This window comes from Phragmites australis, chromosome 11 (assembly GCF_958298935.1).
Source record: "Phragmites australis chromosome 11, lpPhrAust1.1, whole genome shotgun sequence".
Classification (NCBI taxonomy): Eukaryota; Viridiplantae; Streptophyta; class Magnoliopsida; order Poales; family Poaceae; genus Phragmites; species Phragmites australis.
Window position 1 is genome coordinate 5,090,282 of NC_084931.1, and position 11,489 is coordinate 5,101,770.

Below are 11,489 nucleotides of genomic sequence, written 5' to 3' on the forward strand. Positions count from 1 at the left end.
TAACTTTTTTTCTTTAGAATACAAATCAGACGTCCATACTCATGCACACATACCATATGTATGTCTATACACGTAGGGGCAGATTTATAGGGCACACATGTATATCATACTCATGTCTACCTATGCAGGGCGGATCTAAGGGGTTGGGGGGACTATAGCCTCCTTACCGGCTGAAACTCTATTGAATATTAGAGGTGGAGGAGGATGAGGAAAGTGAAAAAAAGAAAGAAAGAGAAGGTGAAAGAAGAGATAACATCCTATATTTTGGGTCTACCTTCTACTATACTCAAATAAGTACATCTTAGCACATATCTAAATAAAGATTGGAGTCATAGTCCCGCGTAATGTGTGCATGAATCATTACTCTCAGGATTAAAGAAAATAGAAGCATTTTGTACCAAGTATAGGACTCTAATCCGGTGAATAGATTGCACGACAACACACTGACCAAGTGAGTTGCGGTCATTTCGCTATTTAAGCAACCTTTCGGGGTCACCTTTTCGCCAATGAATTGCAAGGCTACACAAGCTAGCTCCAGGTGCTCCACTGGTAGTACGAGTGCAACGCTGCCATCGATCTTGCCCGTGCGAGATCGACCAGATCCTCGCCTTTGCCTTTGGCTGGTGCAGACTAGCCTGTACTAAGCTGTGGTGGCGGTAGGCTTTTGTATTGCCCAGCTAGCTCGCGCGATCCGATCGTGCATGGAGGAGATGCTGGTATAGTAGTGGCTGCCTGCAGGTCAAGGTGCTCTGCTGTTCACGGGTGGTGGCAGTTGCAGACTTGCAGTGGTAGCTAGGCCGGTGGCAGTTCAAAAGTCCAGCAGAATTGAAGCCGGCGACGCCGCCGGCTGGGTACAAAGTCCCCCTGATCTGATGTCGTCTGGCCATTGATTCCGATCGATCTCGTCTCCCAGCTGCCGCTCCATTCGTCTTCATCTCGAGGTGAGGTGGTTAGTGGTTACCTTTCCTTCTCTCTCTATCAGCCCCCAGTTCTCGAGTTGGTTATTTTGTATGCTTCGTAACTGTACGTCCCCCCTCTCTCTCTATCTCTATCCACCCATCCCTTGCATACTTGCATGGGGTGGGTGTACTGTGGTTTGGGATCATGCTTGCATATGCATTGTCTTGTTCAATGGCGCATCGTCGATCCCATCTCGTCCCCTCCCTGCCGTCTCATGTGCTTGTGTTGGTGATGAAGCTTTTCTTGGCAACTTGCGCTGTCTGCAGGGGCGAAGCTACAGGGGGGGCCGGGGTGGGCCGGCCCCCCCCCCATCCGATTTTGGGAACCCCCGCAGCCCAGCCCACACAACTACGTTGGTTTTGGCCATTTGGTCATAGGCTTCACTGGCTTGTCCCCCCAATCTCAAATCCTGGCTTCGCCCCTGGCTGTCTGGTCTGGTCGTTTGGAGGATTAAGGATTCTAAAAAGCTGCGATTTTTTTTCTCACCTCCTCTCTCTCTTGAGACCAAGAGCTCCACCTCTTCAATAATCATTAGGACTACGATCTTCTCTCTCTCATGCAAGTAATGCTGATTTGACTGACGCAAATATCTTTGTATCTCCATCCCTGTTCTGTTCTTGTTTCCAAAAATGCGCTCCACACCTGTTGCTCCAAAATTGGTCGCCTTCCCTTCTTTTCTCGTTTCTTGTTTGCGTCTTTTTGGGCTTACGCTGTCCCTTTTCGAACCTCGAGTCCCCAAACATATCTTTAATGGCACCTCCGGGGGAGGAGAGAGAGAAAGAAGATGCCCATGCTTTGCTTTGTCCGCTAAATGGCCGCTCATGTCATGGCTCACCCCATGGTGGTCACCTTTTAAACCCGTGCCCACTCACACGCTCTTCCGTTTCCGTCTCCTGTTCAAAACTCGCGGTCTTTCACTGCCACTTGCTCACACGCGCTCCTTACTGTTGGGTTGGTAGATTCAGCTGCCGGTCGCCGGAGCTGCCAGGTCCGGCGATGGGCAAGGCGGCGCGATGGTTTCGCAACATCTTGGGTGGCGGCGGGGGCAAGAAGGAGCACAGCAAAGAGCAGAAGCGGCAGCACGACCAGCTGGTGGTGGCTCCGCCGAGCAACACGAAGCGGTGGAGCTTCGGCAAGTCCTCGCGGGACTCGTCGGAGGCGGCAGCGGCTGCTGCTTCTGCTACAGCCGGGGGCAACGCGGCGATCGCGCGGGCGGCGGAGGCGGCGTGGCTCCGGTCGGCGTACGCGGAGACGGAGCGGGAGCAGAGCAAGCACGCCATCGCCGTGGCCGCGGCCACTGCGGCGGCGGCGGATGCTGCCGTGGCTGCCGCCCAGGCCGCCGTTGCGGTCGTGCGGCTAACCAGCAAGGGCCGCGCCGCGCCTGTACTCGCCAGCGCCGGCGGCCGCGCCGCCGCGGCCGTCAGGATCCAGACAGCGTTCAGAGGATTCTTGGTAAGCAGCAGCAGATCAGCACAAACTTTTTATCCACTTTTTTCGAATCGAACAGTAACGTCTCGCCATGTCCTGCTCTGTTTCTTGCTATAATCTCGCGCATCGTTTTCCGTTTTCGTGCAGGCGAAGAAGGCGTTGCGAGCGCTCAAGGCGCTGGTGAAGCTGCAGGCTCTGGTGCGCGGCTACCTCGTGCGCAGGCAGGCCGCCGCCACGCTGCAGAGCATGCAGGCCCTCGTCCGCGCGCAGGCCGCCGTGCGCGCATACCGCGCCGGCCTCCCCGCCCTCCCTCAACTGCACCTTCCCGTCGGGCCGCGCTACTCGCTGGTACGAACGCCATCTGCCAATAAACCTACTAGTTCGTGTCGATGCTCTTGTCTTGTCTCTGTTTCTTGACGTGCTCGAACGATGGCCGCTGCAGCAAGAGCGGTACGCGGACGACACGCGGAGCGAGCACGGGGCGGCGGCGTACAGCAGCCGGCGGCTGTCGGCGAGCATCGAGTCGTCGTCGTACGGGTACGACCGGAGCCCCAAGATCGTGGAGGTGGACCCCGGCCGGCCCAAGTCGCGCTCGTCCTCGCGCCGGGCGAGCTCGCCGCTTCTCGACGCCGGCGGCGGCGAGGAGTGGTGCGCCAACTCCACGTCCTCGCCGCTGCCGTGGAACCGGGCCGCCGGGCCGCCGCGCATCACCGTGCCGACCTCCCGCCAGTTCCCGGACTACGACTGGTGCGCGCTGGAGAAGGCCCGTCCGGCGACGGCGCAGAGCACGCCGCGGTACATGCTCGCTCACACGCCGGCTACCCCGACCAAGTCCATCGCTGGTGGCTACTCGCCGTCGCTCAACTGCCCGACCTACATGTCGAGCACGCAGTCGTCGGAGGCCAAGGTGCGGTCGCAGAGCGCGCCGAAGCAGCGGCCCGAGCTCGGCGTCGGCGCGCGGAAGCGGGTGCCGCTGAGCGAGGTGGTGGTGGTAGAGGCGTCCCGGGCGAGCCTGAGCGGCGCCGTGGGCATGCAGCGCTCGTGCACCCGGGCGCATGAGACGTTCAGCTTCAAGACGGCCGTCGTCGGCCGCATCGACCGCACACTGGAGGTCGCCGGCGAGAACGACCGGCTGGCGTTCTTGCAGAGGAGGTCGTGATCTGCAGGGCAGGCTCCATTCGGCAATGCCAACAAGACGACGAGAGCTTTGGGAGAGTAATTAGCAATAAGAATGCGTTTTCATTTGTTCTTGCGAGTTCTCGTCCTTGTGTTTTTGTTTTTGCAATGTGATCAACCATGCTACTTGTGTTTCTTCATTTCTTTTGAATTTCTCTGTGGCAAACCAAGTGTATGAGGAAAATTTGTTTCATAGTACACTTGGTATGTAAATTCTTGCTCCGAATGCTGTTCTTGGATTGTGGTTTGTCTTGCATTGGCTTGTGTTTATGTTTTTTTTTGGGTGGATCAGAGCATTAAGTGAACTGTTAATGAAGAACACTGACAATGAAGAACAGAAGAAACCGCATAGTTATTTCTAGGGACCTTCATGTCACTTAGACTCAAGTCTTAGGGCACCTGAGATTCAAGTAAGCAATATGATGCCGTCATGCAGTGAAACTTTCGAAATTCATACCATTACTATACAGAAAGGTAACGTATGTATTAAAAGCCGTGGTTTGTTATATGTGTTGAAGACCACGTCGATGATGTCAGATAAATAGGAATTATCTGAGCAAAATTTTGAACCAAGACAAGAAACTGCAACATTCAAAGTGTAGATGTGTAATTGGTTCAAAGCACTGCTATCTCTGGATTGTGCTCGCGTAGGACCAAGCAAAGCATCACCTAGGTGTGAAATTTCAGCATATACCTCCCGTCGATAAGTATGTAGTAAGCAACTAAAACTAGGACTATAACTAGTATTAGCACCCATGAGCTTATAATAACATTGAAATTAAGAGTATAGACCTCTCTAAGAATTTTTAGAGCTGATTATTTATAGATTTAAAAATTCTAAGAGCTAGAGCTGTAAGTACTTAGAGGATTTTTGATTAAGACATCTTATTCTCATTTTAAATTAAAAATATATATTTAAATCATTATATTTTATCTTATAAACTCTAAATTATATAAGAATCTTGAAGCTGAACCTATGTAAAATAGAATATAATACCACAAATTACAACTGTTAATCTAGTAATCTAGTGGAGTAAGTTTGCAATGAAACTAATACAGTACGATGCCTACATGAACTAGGCCCAATGCAAGTACTGAACCAAACGTCCTAGTACGAATTTCAGATTCCTTTCGTAGAGCCTGCCTGCTGATTTTGTCCTACATATGAGTTAAAACCCAATGAGACGACCGAGCCCATCAATTGTGCTGTGAAGTGCAAAGGGAACGCGATCTTTTCGACCTTGCCACGAACTAGCGCCGAAACACGACGAGGTCGTCCAAATGCAGTGCAAAACGAGTCGACGAATTCGATTTCGGATTTGAACAGCGGGTGAGCCAGAGATGTGACGTCGCCGAGGAGATCTGCGGTGCCGGAATGCGGGCGGGGCTCGGCAGGCTCGCCGCCGTGCGGGCCGACCCCGGACCACCGCTGTGCGAGCCGTGACCACCAGAGTCGACGCGACCGGCCCCGGCACGTGAGGGCGCGCCGCGTGCGCGTGTCGGCCGGAGCGGGGCCCAGCCAGGCGACCGCCTCTGACTACCGGGCCCGGCTCGTCCCGGCGATGCATGCACATGCACATGCACCCACCCCAATCTCTCCCTGCTCACCAGTCACCACCTATTGCCCCCGAGCTTCCGCTGCTGCTAGCACAGATGAGAGAGGAAATTCCACAACTTAGTGTGTACATAATGTCTATCATCCATGACAAAAATAAGTAAATTTTAAAACGTAGTGCGTACATAGTTTCTGTATTTTGTGTTGTTTTGTTCTTTAGGTGTGTTAGGTGATAAAATAGGAGAAGATCATCTATTTCGATATAAATTTATTGAGACGGCTATTCACTCTTCTTTAGTTGTCATTCTCGATCCTACATAACATGTGTCAAAATAGTCATAAATTTTTAAAATGTATAGCAGAAGTTGTAATTTTCTGTAACATATGTCAAAATAATTATAAGTTTTTAAAATTTACTAAAAAGTATTTTAGGAGAGGAGAGCAAAAAACTTATATTAGCTATAAAGCAGTATGGGTCAAGGTTTTAGTTACAATTAGTGAAACGGTAACCAGTCTCTAGCGGTAACCGAAAATGCGCGATTATCACGATACCCACTCGAAATTTGGCTGAAGTTCGTACAAAATTCGTTTGCTAAAGTTTGAAGTTTAGAAAGAAAAAAAGCCAGATTCTCCATTTGGTATCAAATCGAACCTGTTACTGAGCGATTTTGATGACTAACCGAACGGTTTGTAAGAAAACTGAAGACTAAATAATCAAGCAAATTTGATCAAAAACTGAGCGATTTGAAGCGGTAATCGACTGGATGAACTCGTAATCAATGGATTTTTAGGAAAATAAAAAACAAAAAATCATCAAAAAAATCAGAAAAAAATTAAATATGGTATGAGATTTGTTATGTTTTGTTTAATCAGAAAAAAAATTTGGCATTACATTTGCTATATTTTGGAAATTTTCAAGGCAACAAATAGATACTAATAGCAATACGAGCATGACCATATAATTGTTTCATGAAATATATGCATACGTTACATATATAGCGCATCAAATTAATAAATATATCAAATTATCCATATAAAAGCTAAAACACAATCACATACATCCATCAGTACTTACCAAAGTGATTGTCGATGCTTAAAATGTAGTTTGAATAGTATTCACACCACGTGCAACCTACGAGATGGAAAAAATAGTATAATACCATATTATAGAAATAAAGTAGTTGTAGAAAGCAAATTATCATCATCTTTAGAACGACTAGCTTGGGGTGCGATTAAATTCAGCTGTATTATACTCCTCGGTGGATATAAACATTATCCGTCGTGTAGATAGCAACTCTACCTTAAACTCTGCCCAAGTTTACCCCGTCTATACAGAAGTGGTTGACCATTATCCTTGCAATATGATATAAAATTTAGGGTCTTGCTACTCATAGACCCACTGAATAGGAGGCTCTGACTGAGCATCAGGGACATGATAGTGGTACGGATATGATTCAAAACTACTTTTCATGCCATAGTTGCTGAATAGCTCCCACCATCTTGTGGTATATCATAGCCACCCTGTATAATATGCTTTTATGAGGATGGAGCACCGTGGTCCTGGTCTTGTGTGGTATGCGAAAACTGACTCTCGCTAGTGAATTGTTCGGGAGCAACGGTAAAGGATGGGCATGGAGGAACATCGTCGCCCTGACCATCATCGTCACCGCTATCTGTCTTTGAATTGTTGTCATTCGATTCTGAGTAAGTTGAGTTTTTTGGTCACTATTTGTGCTCTCAATGCTTTGCACTTGTCTTTTGCCCTTACCTTTAATCTTCTTGCTCTTTTTTGGCTACGCCATTTGCTTCTTCCTCTTTCCTGTGTATGTGTCACCTACCACTTTAGCAGTCCACCGCTGTAAATCTTGTGGGGTCACTGTGTCTGTCACCAAGTGAGTTGGCAGGGGTATGTCACTGTATGTGCCCTCCTCATCAAGCTCAGGGGCAGTATTTGATCTATGGGTCTTCATCCAGTCCCGGAGTGGATTGTTCTCCTCGTACAAGGTAACAACCGTGCACATCGGGCTAAAAACCGACGCAATAGGATCAATAACTGAGCGAATCAATCACTAAATCGTCCTAATCGACCACACAACGAACTGTCGCCCTACTAATAACGATTACCGAAGATATTACACGAAAAATCGCTAGAAAATGGTCTATAACCAAGCAAACCAAACACTAAATCATCTGAATCGACTGCACAATGAACTACCGACCACCTCAGCACGATTACCGAATGAATAACACGATAAATCGCAAGTAAAAGGGTGGTTACCGAACAGGAATCTTCGAAAATCGCTCGGCGTCAGGGACTCCACACTGCTCTTCGAAGGCGAATGGTAACCGCTGAGATGCAGCGGTCGGTTACTGACACTGTTCACTCGAGAATCGCAGCTTTGACGCCGAATTTCTGTTGGAGTGCCACGAATTTGGCCGGTCGAGCGACGCTGCTTTGCTTTTGGCTGTGGAGAGACGCGTGGAGAAAGTGCTCTGTGCCCAGACCCGACCAGAACGCCGGCTGCCCTTATCCCTTTCAGCTGGGCCGAAACGAGCCGATTTCAAAGTAAAATCGGCTCGTTTTGGCCTTTTTACCAACCACTGAACTTTAATTAGCTATTTGGTGATGCAAACGACATATTTTTTAAAAATACTTTTCACAGATAGTCTTAGAATTACCTCTAGTTTTTTATGGAATTTTTAATGATTTTTTAAGTTTTTTAAAAATCAATTTGAATTCATCGGTCGCATTACAAAATCGAGTTGGACTGAGAGGATCGGTTACCGCGTATTTCGAATGGTGACCAACGTATTTTTAACCCTGGTATGGGCTCCCAACTCCTGGATCCGCCCGTGCGGGCTTCTAAATGCTAGGTTATGGGAACCAAGCGGCGATCTTATGCCATCAGGAAAAAGAGAAGTAGCGGAGAGCACAATAATACAACTTGTGTGGTGACAGAAAGCAATTTCCACCCAAATTCGAATGTGACCCAGATACGGTAGCTCTCTATCGGTCTATCCCCGTGAGAAACGAGCATGTGAGTAGTCATCGAGATGTTGGCCCTGCCCGGCCAGAACAGAAGACCGGCGGCCGGTGGCAGCTGCTGGTTCTACTGCTCGCTGGATGCTGTAGATGAAGTGAACTGAGAGAGTGAGAGCTCCTATCCATTCACCCTAGCTATCATGCCAATCTATCTATCCATGGCGCCTTTCTTTTCAGCAATGATTAGGTTCTGATTTGATGGATGAGAGGACAGGAGAGGTGAGGACTGGACTCCCCCCCTTGGGTGACCGAGCTGGTGAGAAAGTATTTTGTGCCTTAGTGGCACGGTAGCCGGATATCAGGGACGTCCAATGTTTTTCTGCGACAGGTATGATGTGACGATTATTTATATAGTTAAGATGGTTCCAGACATATGGACATTGTGCGGTGTGGTCTATGCTTTGTACAAGAAAAGTGTATATACTGTTGTGCAGTGACATATTTTTTAGTGCACTATTCGAGGTAGTCAGTCAAAAGGGAGCGTCAGAGCATGTTGGATTTGACTTCTTACTCAGAAGAAAAACAGATGGGAGACTTGGTGGAACAAGAACATCTTACGGTTATCTCGCTTCGCCATCGCTCAGGAGCGTCCCTCTACTGCCGCGCTCTTCGGGCTCCCCTCCGCATACGACCCACCCTAGCTCATCTCCTTCATCATCTGGTCACGTCTCAAGTCCTGGTTACTTTGCTCCGACAAACTCTCTTCGTTCAGGCGCGCATCTTTCGCCCACCACCCTCTCCTCCTGGACGACTAAGGGGTAGGTATGGACGAAAATATATATGTTTTTTTGTCTTTGTGGTCTAGATATATTAAGAGATTTTATTGGCCTTTACAACGGGATATTATTGCAGCAGGTGCTGACTGGAATGAAGGACGAGAATAACTTGGTGAGCGTAACTTGATTGGTAACTTATTCTTCAACGTTGTTGTTAAATTTGGCAGATGTGTTTACGGGTTTCAATGTTGTTCATCTGAAGGGAGGGGAAGGGACAACAACGCGTGCTGCCATATCTTAGATCTCGGCAGCGTCGCTCAACAGCATCGTGGCCGAGCCGTTGCTACAGGGGGCGATGTCTGCAATAGCAGCTAATGTTGGTAACTCCTGTATGTCGCCAAGCCATGTCTTTTAGGTGGTACAAACATTTTCATAGTTCAAGAGGGACCTAGTTAGTGCAATTGGCTTTGAATGGCTTCTTATGCTGCCTAATCTGCCAAAGCTAAACTTGAGATTCAGTATATGGTTGTTGAGCCGTGTAACGTGGAAACCCAGTCAATAGTTGTGGATGGGATGTGTAGCATCCGTTTCTATGAAGAAGATGTCGAGAAAGTGTTTGGTATACCGTGTGGTCCGCGCAAGATTGATAGCGAAGATGCGCAGATAACATAAGAAGCCATTGAATTTATACGAGTATCCTTGAGCATGATGGACAAAGATGCACAAAGCTTGAAGTGAGCTGAAGTATTCTTAAACAAGGAATTGAATGAAGCGTCTAGTCGCTTGGAACATGACTATTTCCAAATGGCATTCATAATTTTTGTCATGGGGCATTTATTGGCACCGTCGTCTAAGCATGGCTATGCATCCATAGATTATTGTGGTGCTTTGAGATGCATAGATCATATCATGCAATACAATTGGTGTGCATGTGTGATTAGGTCAATACTTGATGTTGCAGTGAAAGTGCAGTCTGTAGCCAGGGGAAAGCTGCAGTAAACCTTGCTAGATGCCACCTCTTTCTCCAGGTATGGTTAAGCAGGATGGTTAAAACTTATGCTTTGCAAACTTTTAGTTGAATATGATAATACCAATTATTTTGGCCTGAATAACCAAAAAGTGTAATATATAGAAATACCTCTACGCAATAGCTAATTTGGGAAAAAAAGGATAACATATTGCACAATCATAAGTAAGATTTATTTATATAAGTTACAATTTAGGACAACCAAAGAAGTACCACCCCAATCGAATTGTGTGGATGGAGATTATGTAGGCTACTGTAGTGGATGTCCGTCATTGGTTTGATTCAGATATAAATATGCATTTGCAATATGATTATGTCAGCCTATATATTTTTTTCCTGGATAATATGGACCTGGGATGTTACAACCTGAAGGACAATGTTGTGCCAAGAGTGAAACAGTACAACAGCGAGAGGATGAAACGAATGATACAAAGGTGCATATCGGGAGGAGTGAATGAGGAATTGTACACGATGTTTCTGATATGTAGTATATGATGGGTAGCATAATGATGAAGATGTGCTGATGAAATGGCAAGTGTACTAACTGGAAATTCTCATTTGTGCAGTTCAGGCCTGCGGAAAGTGTGTGCTACATGAGGCACCTGAAGAAACGGGCTATGTCCAGAGACGAAACTATAATGCAGCGTGGGCGTGGTGACCAAGGGAATACAAGCAGTGTTCAGCGGCCTGCAGCATCGGCCCTGCAATGTGTACTAGTATTCTAGGGCCTCGCCTTCGATACCTCCAGTGCGTTGTGTTGCGCAGCAGGTGGCACCAGACATAGAGATTACGAAGTACCTGACACCTAGCGGCTTCTTCGAGTATATGCGATAAACACCCGGACCTGGTTAGTGTTAACTGGGCACTATGATTACTTTTGTTGGCACAATGACGTGTTCAATGATCGATCTTTTTTAAGTGGGTAGTAGAACTCCTGTGCTGCATTTAGCATGATAAAAAGGCACAATGCAATGTGTGTCAAGCACCTTGTGGAGGTAAAAGATCAATAATCAGAGAGAATATACACTTAGCGGATGGACTTGTCGAAGTGTTAGGTCGTGATCATTTCCAGAAGGCCTCAAAGAGACAGGCATCATCTGATGGTAAGGCATCAGCAGGTAATTTTTTCCCTCGATTGGAAACGTAATTTTTCCCCCTTGGTTTGCTTCATTATGTATACCTTCCAACGCATGCACAAGGGTTGAAGAAAGGATCTGTACAGGGAATGGTTGGACGGTGCATGGATTACTTAGATGCTAAAGATATGCAAGGTATTATGTACTCAATATGCTAGTTTAGTTTGATTTGCTAAGACATCGGAATCGTAGGACAAGGATAGAGTTATGATGCTGGGAGCATCAAGCAATTTGGAAAAACAGGTAGTCTAGATCAAGTTAGCAAACGTCCCATCAATAGTGCTGGGAGCTTGGATGGGTAGAGGAACAAACGAGCTGGATCACACCTGAAGGCAGGGGTAGCGTGCAAGGCCAACGATCGCCCAGGTCTGCCAATAAGGCTTTTAGTGAGCTGCTAATTTGCGAAATGATATCTTTGGAAAATGAAAAGAAGACATTCAACGTTGGC

The 11,489-nt window shown here is 47.3% G+C and overlaps 1 protein-coding gene across 2 annotated transcripts; it reads left to right on the forward strand.

The window, feature by feature from the left end:
* Window positions 1-520: 520 nt before the first annotated feature.
* LOC133884285 (protein IQ-domain 26-like) lies at window positions 521-3,834 on the forward strand. Of its 2 annotated transcripts, XM_062323641.1 has the most exons (4): window positions 521-941; window positions 1,920-2,412; window positions 2,536-2,736; window positions 2,831-3,834. In XM_062323641.1, exons 2-4 carry the CDS (start codon window positions 1,957-1,959, stop codon window positions 3,545-3,547), a joined length of 1,374 nt encoding a protein of 457 aa, XP_062179625.1. In that variant the 5' UTR covers window positions 521-941; window positions 1,920-1,956; the 3' UTR covers window positions 3,548-3,834. The 2 variants fall into 2 exon arrangements, with proteins under 2 accessions (XP_062179625.1, XP_062179624.1); XM_062323640.1 differs by lacking the exon at window positions 521-941 and having other exon boundaries at window positions 1,394-2,412.
* Window positions 3,835-11,489: the final 7,655 nt, after the last annotated feature.